A 12,591-nucleotide genomic window follows, 5' to 3' on the forward strand; every position below is an offset into this window, starting at 1 on the left:
CGTTACAGGAGGAAATAGTTAATTTGTTGGGGACTATTTTCAGCAGTGGATTAATACAGATTTGGTGCTGTAGTGAGTATTTACAGCAGCAGGATGGTGTTGGACTGAGTCAAAATAAACTAATTAGTGTGTACAATAATCCTCCACTCTGGTGTAGCATGAAAGTGCAGTAACGAGATGAAATAGAGGACATACTCTTACTTTTCTCCCCCCTGGTAGCAGCCTCCTCAGCAGGGGTCCCGAATAAAAACTCCCACTTGGCACGAGCGATCCTCTGACAGTGGAGCGAGGGCACCGGCGCTGCACAGCCACTGTCCGTCTGAAAGACACACACACACACACACACACACACACACACACACACACACACAGAGAGACAAGCTTAGAGGCTCTCTCTGCAGTGCAGCATTAACAGAAGAGTACGACATTTTGGGAAATAAGCTTCTTCACTTTCTCGCGGAGAGTTAGATGAGATGGATTCCACTCTCATGTCATCAAAGACTGGAAGCAGGGGGAAACTAACAAATGTCAGACTATTCCTTTAACTCTAAAGTCTCTAAAGTACATAGGAAATATGCAGTTATAAGTGTCACCATTTCACCCAGTGCCCACCTGTATTCCTGAGGTTGCGGCCCCGGTCTCGTTGCTCTGGTGACTGGACTGACTGGACTCGGGGGACACACAGTCCCTGTCCCCAAAGCTGCCCGTCACCCCACTGGAGCTCCGCGAGGACGACCCTCCCATCGCTCCGTTCTGCTCCGCCTCTGGAGGCTCTTCAACCCTCTGCTGCTCCGCCTCATATCCCTCCATCTCGTTGCCCTGTCCCTCCTCATCGCAACCCTCGTCCTCCTCCGGAGAGTCCAGCACCACCGGTCCCAGAAGCAGGATCTCTCTCCTCCTCTGCTCCGCTCGTTTCTGCTGGGCTGTGGGACTGAGCGGCCTGCGACGTTGACTGGATTGACGTTGAGGAGTTTGGTCATTGATGGACTCAAATCCAGCCTCGGGGCTCGGCCTCGGGCTGTTGTCCACCTGAGTCCCCCACTGCTGCCTGGATGTCCAGCTAACCGGCGCCTCCTCAACACTCTGGTTGATAAAGAGCCTGCGAGCAAGCTCAGTGCAGTCCCCTCTCTCGAAACAGCCCAGGTCTCCTCTCTTGTCCAGGCTCGGGGACCAGGAGTCTCTGGCGTACTGCGGGAGCTGACGGCGATGCAGGGTGGGGGTGTCCGGTGCTCGGAGCTCAGTTTGGAATAGCCTGGGGTCCCTCATGGGAGAACTGAGCTCAGTGGGAGGATGAGCGGGACGGAGAACGCGTGAAGGAATGGGGGAACTATGAGTGGCTGCTAAAATTGAGCTCTGATTTTGGGACTGTTGAATGCAGTCCTCCTGGTGTGTTTGATAATTAGTATGGGAGTTTGTTTCGTGTGAGTGTGAGTGTTCAGGCTGGTGAGAGTCTGTGTTGTCAGTTGCTGGCGTGTGTTGGTCGTTTAAAGGGATGTTCATCTTAAGCGTTTGCTTAGACTGTTGTGCATTTGGAGCTGAATTGTGAAAGTCTCCAGCAGGATCACCTAAAGCGTTGTGCAAAGAGGACGTTCTTGCCTCTGTGAAAATAGAAGATACTTTGGTGGCCTCCTCTGCTAGCCTGCGGGCGACTTCAGGGCTGTGAGTCGGAGAGGAGGCTTTACTGTCACTTAACTGGTTCAAGCCCTCGACTACATTATTGCCAAGTTGGAGGATTGCTCCCTGCGGTGAAGCGCTCCTGTTGCAGGACCTGTGAACATGTCTTTTAGTGGCTGGACTGCCTGCCACGGCTCTGTCCTCTGCCGACCAGTGAAGAGGGCTCTGGGACTCGACACAGGACTCAGGCTGCTTGGACTGGGAGGATAGCTGGTCTGACGCCGGGCTCCGAGGCAGCCCACAAACCGCCTGGCTCCTCAGGTCTTTGAGGTTTACGCTGATGTTCTGGCGCTGAACAGGGGACCCAGCCCAGGACTGACAGCGTGGCTGTTGGTTGTAGCGTGAGGATGAGGCTTGCTCAAGTGCATGGGCTAGTTTAATCCTCAGTAGAGGGGAGCCAAACTCCTCCACAGCCCTCTGGGTAGCTGCCCTGCCGATGGGGTCCAAGGCTGGTTGGCGAAGGCCGGGAGAGAACGTCTGCTGGTGACGTCCCGGAGAACGGAAAGTCAGCTTGGGACTGGAGCTGCACGATGAATCGGGACTCCCGAACCAAACCGGGTCGCTGAGCCTTTTACGAAAGTGAGAAGGGGTGGATCTTTCCTCTCTGGTCCCTCTCTCGCACACAGTCTTGCGCGGACTATCCACGGTCTTCACATTGGACTTCTCAATGTAACTGAAGGTGACCACGGACCGCGTCCCATCGCTGACCTCTTCCTCGTTAAACCTCCGGAAGTTGGGAGGTGTGTGAGGGACCGTGACCTTTCCAGAAGACGGCATTATTGGTGGAGAGTGGACGGCAGACACTCCATCACACGGTGCACTCCAGCGCTTGGTGACTGACGGCGAGCTGCTGGCTTGCTGGATCTGGAAGCTTTTTCTAGAAGGAGACTGAGTGTGTGTGCAGTCCTGAACCAGACGGTGAGCTGCGGAGGCCTTGGTGACGGTCGTCTGGCTCGCCAGCTGAGACAGGAGCTCCGCCGGACTGTCCTGAACCGAATGCCCCTGAGCAATCCCTTCCTTCCCTCCACTCGGATCTGGGGCAGACCTCACTTCCACATACAAATGAAGGACTTTTCCAGACTGGGACATGACCTCCTCTCGGGGCGTAATGAGAACACAGAAACAGAAACGGAGCAGAGAGAAAAGACAGACAGGGTGAAAGAGACAAAAACAAACGGAAGCTCTTCTTTGTCCTCTTCTTCTATTATTTGTCGGTTCGTTTTTCTGCTGGTGGTGCGTGTCAGTTTATTTTTAGACGGTCTTTCTTCTCCCTCCCAGAGCGTCTGTGTGCAGAGCAGAGACACACAGGCTGAACAGCCAGAGGACAAACATGCCCATGGGACACCTCCAACTGCTCCCTATTCTTCATACCTGTGAATTAAACAAACAGGAGGATCTGTTATCACCGTGTCCTCAAGTGACGCTAGATACACACAGCATTTTCCAGTATTTGTGATGTACACATTAACTTGTTAGTGGTGCAACCAGTTTCTCTTAATACATTCATTGTGCAGTGAATGAAACCATGCTGTCAACAAGTAAGACATAATGTTCAGCTGAATGGACTGTAAGTTAGGTAGAACTGTATATGAATGACTGAGCCTTGGCAGTGTACTCGTCTCTTTTGAAAGAGACTTCACTTAAAAGGACTGTATATCAGATCAAGGCATTCAGCTGCTGACATTTGGACTCCTTGTTCTGGGTCAACTGGGTCATCTGTTTTGTTGTAAGAAGGTCATTCCTGTTCAGAACCGGTCTTGACCGGACGTTTTTATAAAATGTGAACCTGTTCTGAATGTCTAGCAGCCGCTCACAGTAGATGTGAGCTTTTCATTCACAGACACTCAAGATGTTTTATAAAGAAAGACGTCTCTTACAACCATCCATACACAGTAAGATAAGACTAATATACTATTTCTTTATATTAATCTTGTCTCTAGGTGGAGGCTTCAGATAAACCCTCTTAAAGCCTCTTCCTGCATTTAATATTATTCTTTTTTTTTTGTTTTGTTATGTTGTATAGTCTTAAAATGTGCAAAACAAATAAACAAAATAAACAAACAAAGATGATGAAGAAGATGTCTGGTTGTGAGCCTGACATTAATATAAACTAACATTTGACTTAGACTGGCCTTAGATTGTAAAGTTAGACGAGTCTAATTAAGCTTAAGTTTGTTGCATAACTATTAAGACTGATTACTAACTATTTCAACTGTTTATCCATTACTTAATAATACTAAGGTGTAATTCATACTGTGCAATATCATTTTCCACTTGTGCAATTTTGTTAATAGTCTGTTTATTGTCAATGCTGTACATACTGCTCCTATTTTTATACTTCCTTCTATTTAAATGGTTCATATTTTGTTACACTTTGTTTAGCTGTTTTTTACTGTGTTAGTTGATGCATCTTGTTTTTATGCACTATCCCCTTTGCTTCTGCACATCTCCCCACTGTGGGACTAATAAAGGAATATCTGATCTTATTACTGTTAGCTAACTTTTATCTAACTATTTCAACTGTTTATCCATTACTTTTTTAGATTCTAGTATATTCTTGAATTGTTTCTGAACATCTTTAACAGTTCTAAGGACAGTTAGTCTGCAGCAGGTCTGACATAAAGTTATATTTAAGACAAAGAGGTTTATTTTTATGCAACTAATAAAATGGGTCTGGACTGACCGACATGATAATAATCTGCACGTCCAATGTGACATTTAATATTTGCTGAGTTGTATTATGGGGATCAAACTTGCAGGCCACAATTTAAAACATATATGGGTCATTTAAGAACCTAACTGGAGATATATATATTATATTATATAATATTGTATTAACACACAAAATCCAACCCTTTATTACTGGGACCCGTCAGAACAGTGTGTGGATCTTCCTTTAGGATCTGCATTGTGCCTTAAATCTCTTGCACACTTCCCTATCTGTGGGATATATACATCGTACTGTAGTGAGGTGAGAACATGAGCTCGTCCTGCCGGGACAGGAAGCAGGACATCTTCATCGTCCCTCTGACTTCCTCCTCTGCTCTCTGACTCACCGTTGATAAGACCTGCTGACTGACGGCTGCTTTATCTAAACTCTGAATGAAACTATTCAACGCCTTGGATTCAGTCACAAATGAATCTATTAAAAGGAATCGACTGTCTGATTGTGAGAAGCTCAGATGAATCGTGATTATCTGATTCTGAGATATCTGAGCAGTGAGGACACCAACATATACTGTATATTCATATATAGGATATTGAAATGAGTAATAGCTTGTTTAGTTTAGCTTAGTATTGCAACAATAGCTACTCTTCCTGGGGTCCTCATTCATATTTTTAACAATACTTCAATAAGGAAATACACAGCCTATGTACATCAATATACATCTGTAACATTCATACTCACAATATGACTCAATACATAACACACAACAACCAACAACAATTCAAAGCCGATATCTAATACATACAATAAATCTAAATTTCATTTTTTACATAATTGAGAAAAGAAATCACTCAACTGATCGACTAAATCACAAATAGCCTGCCTGTTTTTATCTGTTTGAGTATAATTTTATCTTTGTAAGGTGTCCTTGGGTGTCTTCAAAGGCGCCACCAAATAAAATGTATTATTATTATTATTATTATTATTATTATAAATAAAGTGGGATGGACCTCTACATCCATATCACATCTTTGAGAACAGAAAAAATGTAAAATAAAAACAAAAAGTCATATAATATTCTACACTATTCCTTGTGTGAACAAATATAATCTTAACTTTTTATTAAAACATTTTTTATTACTTTCTGAAATAAAAACAAACGTGTTAATAAATTCCATGCCACCATTGCAGGATAATGAACTGTACTGAAGTACAAATTTGAGGTACTTTACTTGAGTATTTCCATTTCATTCTACTTTATACTTCTAAGCAAATATTGTACTTTTTACCTCATTACACTTATTTGAAAGATTTACTAAAAGATCTCTGCATAAAGAACATATAAAGAGTTTATAAAATATGATGTTTTGTTATGAATTAAACTTGTATAATAGAAAATGAATTGCCAATTGCTTCTTATCCTTTTAATAATTGTAATAATATTCATTTATTTCTAATATTTTTTTAGGTTTGGACTAAACAAACATAGTGAAGGTGTCACTTTGGGCTCTGGGTCATTGTGACGGCATCTCTCACTATTTTCACAAACAAAACAATCGATCGACTATTGGAGAAAATAATCAGCAGATTAATCAACAGTTAAATCCTGCTTTTACATTAATGCACGAGTAATAATAATGTAATGATAGAATATATAATAATATAACAGTCACATTGGACATATTTATACATTTAAGGACTTTTACTTGTAACAGAGTATTTTAACAGTGTTGTATTAGTACTTTTACTGAAGTAAATGATCTGAATACTTCCTCCACCACTGCAGACGTGTCAAACATCGGATTCAGGACGACCATCGTGCACCAAACACCAAACTCCAGTCACAGAAATGTCTTTATTATTAATGTCTGTATTATTCTGTGTGTGCTGGAGCCTCTCTCTCTCTTTGTTGAGCTAAATCTCTCTTCGGCACTTATCAACTCAACTAAGCTGACTTCTTTCCAATTGTTCTGTTCAGCGCTCATGCAGAACGACTTTCCACGCCAATAAAGCCTCAGACAACAGAACTCTTGTGTACTAAAAAAAGAGAAATAAAGTCGCTCAGAGGAGGATGGTGAACTCCGGACTCGCTGCCAGCAGCGACAGATTGGAGTTGCCGTATGGTAGCAGTGGGAGAGAACGAGTGTGCTGGAAAATGATAGTTGACAGAACAAAGAGAACTTGTGAGAGAGTTGGCAACGTGAGGCGAGTGACTTTTCCCTCCTTGACCCCCAACTGATGTTTCTGCCCTCGTCTTCAAAGAAACCAAACTCAATCTCAACAATCTCTTCAGCCTCACAAACTCTTAATTAATTTACCCGGCCTCTCTGCATGGAGTCACAGCAACCGTTACGTTCACTACTGGCCATCTGATTTTTTCTTTTCACTGTGGATAAATAAAGTAAAAAAATAGTTTCTCTAACAACTTTTACAGCCTCTCCATTTGTCACACTCTTATCTTTCTGTCGTTTTCACACCTCGGAGCTACCGTTCCCACGGATACACACCATTCACAAAAAGAAAAGGCCTTTGTCCAGTAGTTGGTGGCTCCTCCACGACGTCCCATTGTCTATAAAGGTGTGAGGAAGACAACGTGGCTCCTCGGCTGCATCATAAATACGACAGAGATGGTTAAAGGATGAAGGGTCATCTTTGTCACTACCATGAAAGAGTACTTCCACACTGCAATGCATTTATTTTCTCTCTGTTTTGGTGCATTCGTCCACACTGAGGAAAGCAACGCTCAACATCCTCATCAACAATGATGGAGGTTGACAGTAAAGTTAACGGGTGTTAAGGTGGCGTTAAAATAAAATGCAAGGGGCTGTGTTGGTGTGTTGGAAGCTCAGTTTAGATAACAGATGGATGATTTTGAACGCTGATCAGACGCTAAAACACTGCACAGAGTTTTATAATAATTAGGGCTTTCAAAGTTAACGCGATAATAACTCGTTGAAGCAAATTCGTTTTAACGTCACTAATTTCTATAACGCATTAATGCAACTTGCAATTTTTAGGTTGTATCGGGCTCAATTTTAAAGTGAAGATACTGGTATCATATGAAACTACAAAACCTAAAGAATCCATCGGTACCATCCATGTCATACTAGCTTCTCATGAAGGAGGTTAAATAACGCTCCAAACTTATGCAAAATTTTGACGAGGAAAATCCATGTCCATTTTCAAAGGAGTCCCTTGACCTCTGACCTCCAGATCAGTGAATGTAAATGGGTTCTCTGGGTACCCACGAGCCTCCCCTTTACAGACATGCCCACTTTATGATAATCACATGCAGTTTGGGGCAAGTCATAGTCAAGTCAGCACACTGACACACTGACAGCTGTTGTTGCCTGTTGGGCTGCAGTTTGCCATGTTATGATTGGAGCATATTGTTTTATGCTAAATGCAGTACCTGTGAGGGTTTCTGGATCAATATCTGTCATTGTTTTGTGTTGTTAATTGATTTCAAATAATAAATATATACATACATTTTGCATAAAGCAGCATATTTGTCCACTCCCATGTTGATAAGAGGATTAAATACTTGACAAATCTCCCTTTAAGGTTCATTTTGAACAGATAAAAAAAAGATTAAATATTCAAATTGATTGACAGCCCTAATAATATTATGAAGAAGGATTTTACAACTCTGGAAAGTTATCACAATCTTTCATCACAATGATTATAAGGTAGAAACAGTATAAACAGTAGAAAAAACGCTTTCTACTATTGTGTTTTGTATTAAAATTACTTTTATTATTATTTTTTTTATAAAGCACTTTGTTACTTTGTTTTGAAAGGTACTGAATACATAAAGCTGTTATTTTTGTTATTATTATTATTATTATTATTATTAATAATAATAATAATAATAATACTAAAATAACATAATAAATAATACAAAAAATAATAATAATAATAATAAAATAATAAAATAATAAAATAATAATAAAATGAAATAGGATATAGAAAAAACACAAAAAATATAAATGTTATGTTATTTTTAATACTGTCCACCTGGTTAAGAAGTAGCATCTATAAGCTGCAATCTAATCAGTATTTTTATGTCATTTATCTGACAATATAGAATAAAAAAGGAAAAACTAAATCCTGAGTTCAGCTGATGTTGGCTGTGAGTTTTGTCGTTTGCAAAAGAGGAAATTTAACTTGTTTTCTGTTGTTTTGTTTTTTTAGTTTGGACAGAAATCAATAAGAAAATGGCCGAGTGTGGACGCTCGTAAACGGTGTTTTCAGCTTCATACAGATGGCGTCATAAATGTGACAGAGCTGGTGGAAGGATAGATCCACAGGGATTATCATTAGAGATGTAGGACTATACGTTATCGATTCTGGGAAAAGAGCTGCTGGGCCTGAACTTGATTTGATCCATTAACTCGTCATCTGAGACAGATGTTGATGTGGGAGCAAGAGAGATAAAGACGGGTGAGAGAAAGAGCATGGGAGATGGATGGAGAGCAGGAAGCATAAAGAGAGAGAGAGTGAAGCAGGATGAAGGCGTCATGTATGTGGAGGAGAGAGCTGTGCTGGCAGACGGCCAGCGTGATGCAGTGTAGAGTTACAGGAAGGTCCACGTTAGAAACACACAACCCTCTTCCTCTGCAGCCAGATAGAGCAAACACACCAGGAAGGAACACATCTTCCTTCTTAACTCTAATATTATCTAACCATGAAGATAGTTTAGATTCTAGTGAAGGTGCCAAAGTGTTCAAAGATCTCAAATATCAGATAAAATGATTTACAAGGCTTTAAGTACTAAGTTATTGGTGAAGGTTGTTGGGGCTGAATGCAGCCTGCAGACACACTTAGGACTGAATAAAATGTACTGTCAACTTCACTTTGTATTATTATTTACAGTTAATATTCTCCTAAAAAGATGCTATAACTAAATAAATAACTAAATACATAACTAAATAGATAACTAAATAAATATGCATATGAAATAAATATGCATGTGAAATAAATAATATGCATATGAAATAAATAAATATGGCTATGAAATAAAGCCTGAAATAAATAAATGAGGCATGAAATATATAAGTAAATATAATAAAAATAATTAGCTAAATTGGCATTCAACACCTTTTAAAGGTTTTTATTAATATTTTATTGCTAAATCCTTTAGCACATTTCATATCCAACATTTCTTTTTAATGTTATTGCTTTTTATTTTTTATATTATTTTGGGGGTATTTTATTTCCATTTTATTTTTGTTTTACATTATTTCATACTTTATTTTATTTCAGTTAATATTCTTCTAAAAAAATGCTAAAATGCTAAACTGGAATGCCATTTTAACCAATATCAAATAAATAAATAATTACATAAATGAATAAATATGCCCAGGAAAAAATTAAAAATGAATTAAAGAAAATTAAAATTAAATATGACTATTTAATAAATCCTGAAATAAATAAATGAGGCAATAAATATGTAAATAAATGCAAATATAAATACACATTTATTTACAGGATTTATTTCATAGCCATATTTATTTATGCGTTATGTATTTATGTATTTATTTATTTATTTATATAATAATAAAGTGACTTTTCCAACCTTAAAGCTACTTGAGAAGAAATATAAAGGGGAAAACAGGATCTTAAGGTGTAAAACAGTAGCTGTTGGTCTACGTATTGTCCTTTTCTTTTCGTTCTTGGATCCAGACTCTAATCTTAACTCCCAGGTGCTGCAGTGTTCCCCCCCAGTGTGTGTGCCCAGTTTCCTGAAAGCCGTCCAGTTTGGCTCCAGTTCTTGGTGGGAGCATCGCTGCCGTGCCAGCAGTTACAATAGAAACAGACCATTACCACTCACCACCTGCCCCGCTCCGCTTGATTTACAGGACTACACTTCAATCACATGAATTAAACTTGTAAACAGATCAACAAGGAATCTTCTCTGAACTCCAACAGCAGACTTTAGTATTAACGTACTGCAGTAGCTCGTATTTAGATGAGTGAAACAGCGGTGGAAAGTAGAATCTTTAGGTACATTTTACGTCTCTTTTTAAGCTTATTTACGTTCATTAGACAGACGTAGTTACTGGTTACTTTGTAGTTTAAAAAATGTACATATAAAACACATGATCATCTTGATCTTGTTGTTCCGCTGCATCTATTTTTATATATTTTTTAAACTGTCCATCATAAGTCCAACATCCAACATCATGTCTGAGTCCAGCAGTGTTATGGGAGTGCGATGCTAAATTAGTGGAGTACTATTTCAAATAGGGATGTCAATAATTAACCGTTTAACCGTTAACCGACATTAAGCATTTTAAACGATTAACGCTATCGGTTAAAACGGTTAAAAGAAATTGGGCTGAGCGGCTCAGAGGAGCGGCTCGTCTCTTTAAGGAGAAAAGCTGGTCCACCTTAGCAGCCCACTTGAAGAGGCGGAGCCGGAGTTGCAGGATACAGGAAGTCGGCTCCGACAAATAAACTGTACACACACTGCTACACTTACGTTCACAGCTAGAACGCCACCAACAACCACACACTCACCGCCAACACACACACGGTCTGTTGGAAGCTTGCTAAAGTTACGCAGACTACGTGTGCGGCGGCGGCGAGCACGAAGCCTCCGGCAATGCTAGAGCTGCTAACGTAGCACAAATACACACACTGTTTGTTGGACACTCGCTAAAGTTCCGCCGGGCAGACACACAGCTGACAACCTGCTAAACTAAACTAAATGTGCAGTGGAGACTTTTACTGGGAAAGTGGCTGCATGTCCGCGACACTACACGCAGCATCGTAGCTGCTAAGTTAACGCTCCCGGACGGTGAACTGGAGACTCCCGTCAATGAATATCTGTTGTGCTCCTGCAGCTGGTACACCGCTGCATGCGAGGCACAACTCTTGTCGGTTAACGGTTAATAATCGGTTAACGAGGGTCAGTTATCGGTTAAGAAACATTTTCAAAATGAGCATCCCTAATTTTAAAATACATTCCTTTTTCTGAGATAAAAAGTTTAAACTGAACCGAAGGACAAGACTCGAGCAGCAGCACCTGACACACCTCGATAAACAAAGAAAAAGACACAGCTGCTCGACATTGATGACTCATCCTCTTGTTGTCCTCTGGGTCACAATAACACATGCACATGCACGTGCACACGTGGATATAAACTCCATTGCATGGTCAAGTATTTACGAGTCAAATCACACAGGTAATTAAACCCCCGGCAGCATGTGCAGCTCTAATATTAGCTCCGTGGATACGACGGGGGTGCAGGTGGTGGTGGTGGTGGGAGCTCATGCTAATATTAGCTCTCAGCTTGCTTGTTGCTGGCGCCCTGTGCACATAGCAGCTATGATTTCAGCAACATGACAGGTGGTGCAGTTTTAGGTACAGTAGTAGCACATTTAAAGCCCGGGGAGATTAAGAGGATTTGTTTGGAGTTTAATGGGTGGCGAGGGTGTGAACACAGTGCAACACCCAACACCTCCTAATCATCCACTATTGATTCCTCTACATATGATATTACATCACACTGTATTTGGCACGGCTGCCTACTCATGCGAATTCCCAAGAAATGGCAGAGGGCTCGCTGTCACACCCAGAATACACGGCTCAAACTCAACGAACTTCCACCCGTCGTACTGAGTCATAATTAACCAGCACAGAGGATGAACTGAAAGAATTAGAGAGGAGACTCGGTCCCCTGTCTTTCCCCTTGTGCTGCCTTCAAAGACACATTCAGACAAAAGAGACTCTGACTCATGCAGAGGCACAGAAAAGTGTGTGAGGAGACAGATGCAGAGAGGCTTAACTGGTGGAGAAAATAAAGGGAGAGACACCACATTGGCCGTGACCTTGATGGCTGTACGACTCCTCCGCTCACTACCATGCATGCCCGTGGGAACAGATTTTTGATTTACTGGCAAAAAGCTGACATAAAAACCAGTGTAAACTCTGCATAAATGCACCCGATGATGTATAACATGCAGCCTCCCTCTCACTACTGAGCGCTGTGTTACTCCTTTTTCCACAGAGCCTATTTTTAGTTAGTTCTGGAATATTTAAAGTGAAGAAATGTGCTATTTTATGTAAGTTGCTCTGCTGTTATTCATCTGTTTGCAGGTTGCACTCACTTGAGTTGTGACCCTTCAGGAAAACCCCTAAATAAAACATTTTTTTTGGAATATATTCTCAGGCTGTGATGATCAACCTTACGGAGGACAGAACCGGACAAAATCTAAAATAAATAAATAAATAAATAAATAAA

The 12,591-nt window shown here is 40.9% G+C and overlaps 1 protein-coding gene across 4 annotated transcripts in view; it reads right to left on the reverse strand.

Moving 5' to 3' along the window:
• Positions 1-12,591, reverse strand: part of LOC119479183 (PH and SEC7 domain-containing protein 1-like) — an 81,615-nt gene that overhangs the window by 57,612 nt on the left and 11,412 nt on the right. For 3 of the 4 annotated variants that reach the window (XM_037754474.1, XM_037754473.1, XM_037754475.1), the window contains 2 exons: positions 613-3,045; positions 196-319 (listed from right to left, as the gene is read on the reverse strand). In XM_037754474.1, coding sequence (XP_037610402.1) covers positions 196-319; positions 613-2,763 — 2,275 coding nt within the window. In that variant the 5' untranslated portion in view covers positions 2,764-3,045. The remainder of the gene's footprint in view (positions 1-195; positions 320-612; positions 3,046-12,591) is intronic. The other variant, XM_037754476.1, reaches the window with a different exon arrangement.

Source organism: Sebastes umbrosus, chromosome 20 (genome assembly GCF_015220745.1).
Source record: "Sebastes umbrosus isolate fSebUmb1 chromosome 20, fSebUmb1.pri, whole genome shotgun sequence".
NCBI lineage: Eukaryota > Metazoa > Chordata > Actinopteri > Perciformes > Sebastidae > Sebastes > Sebastes umbrosus.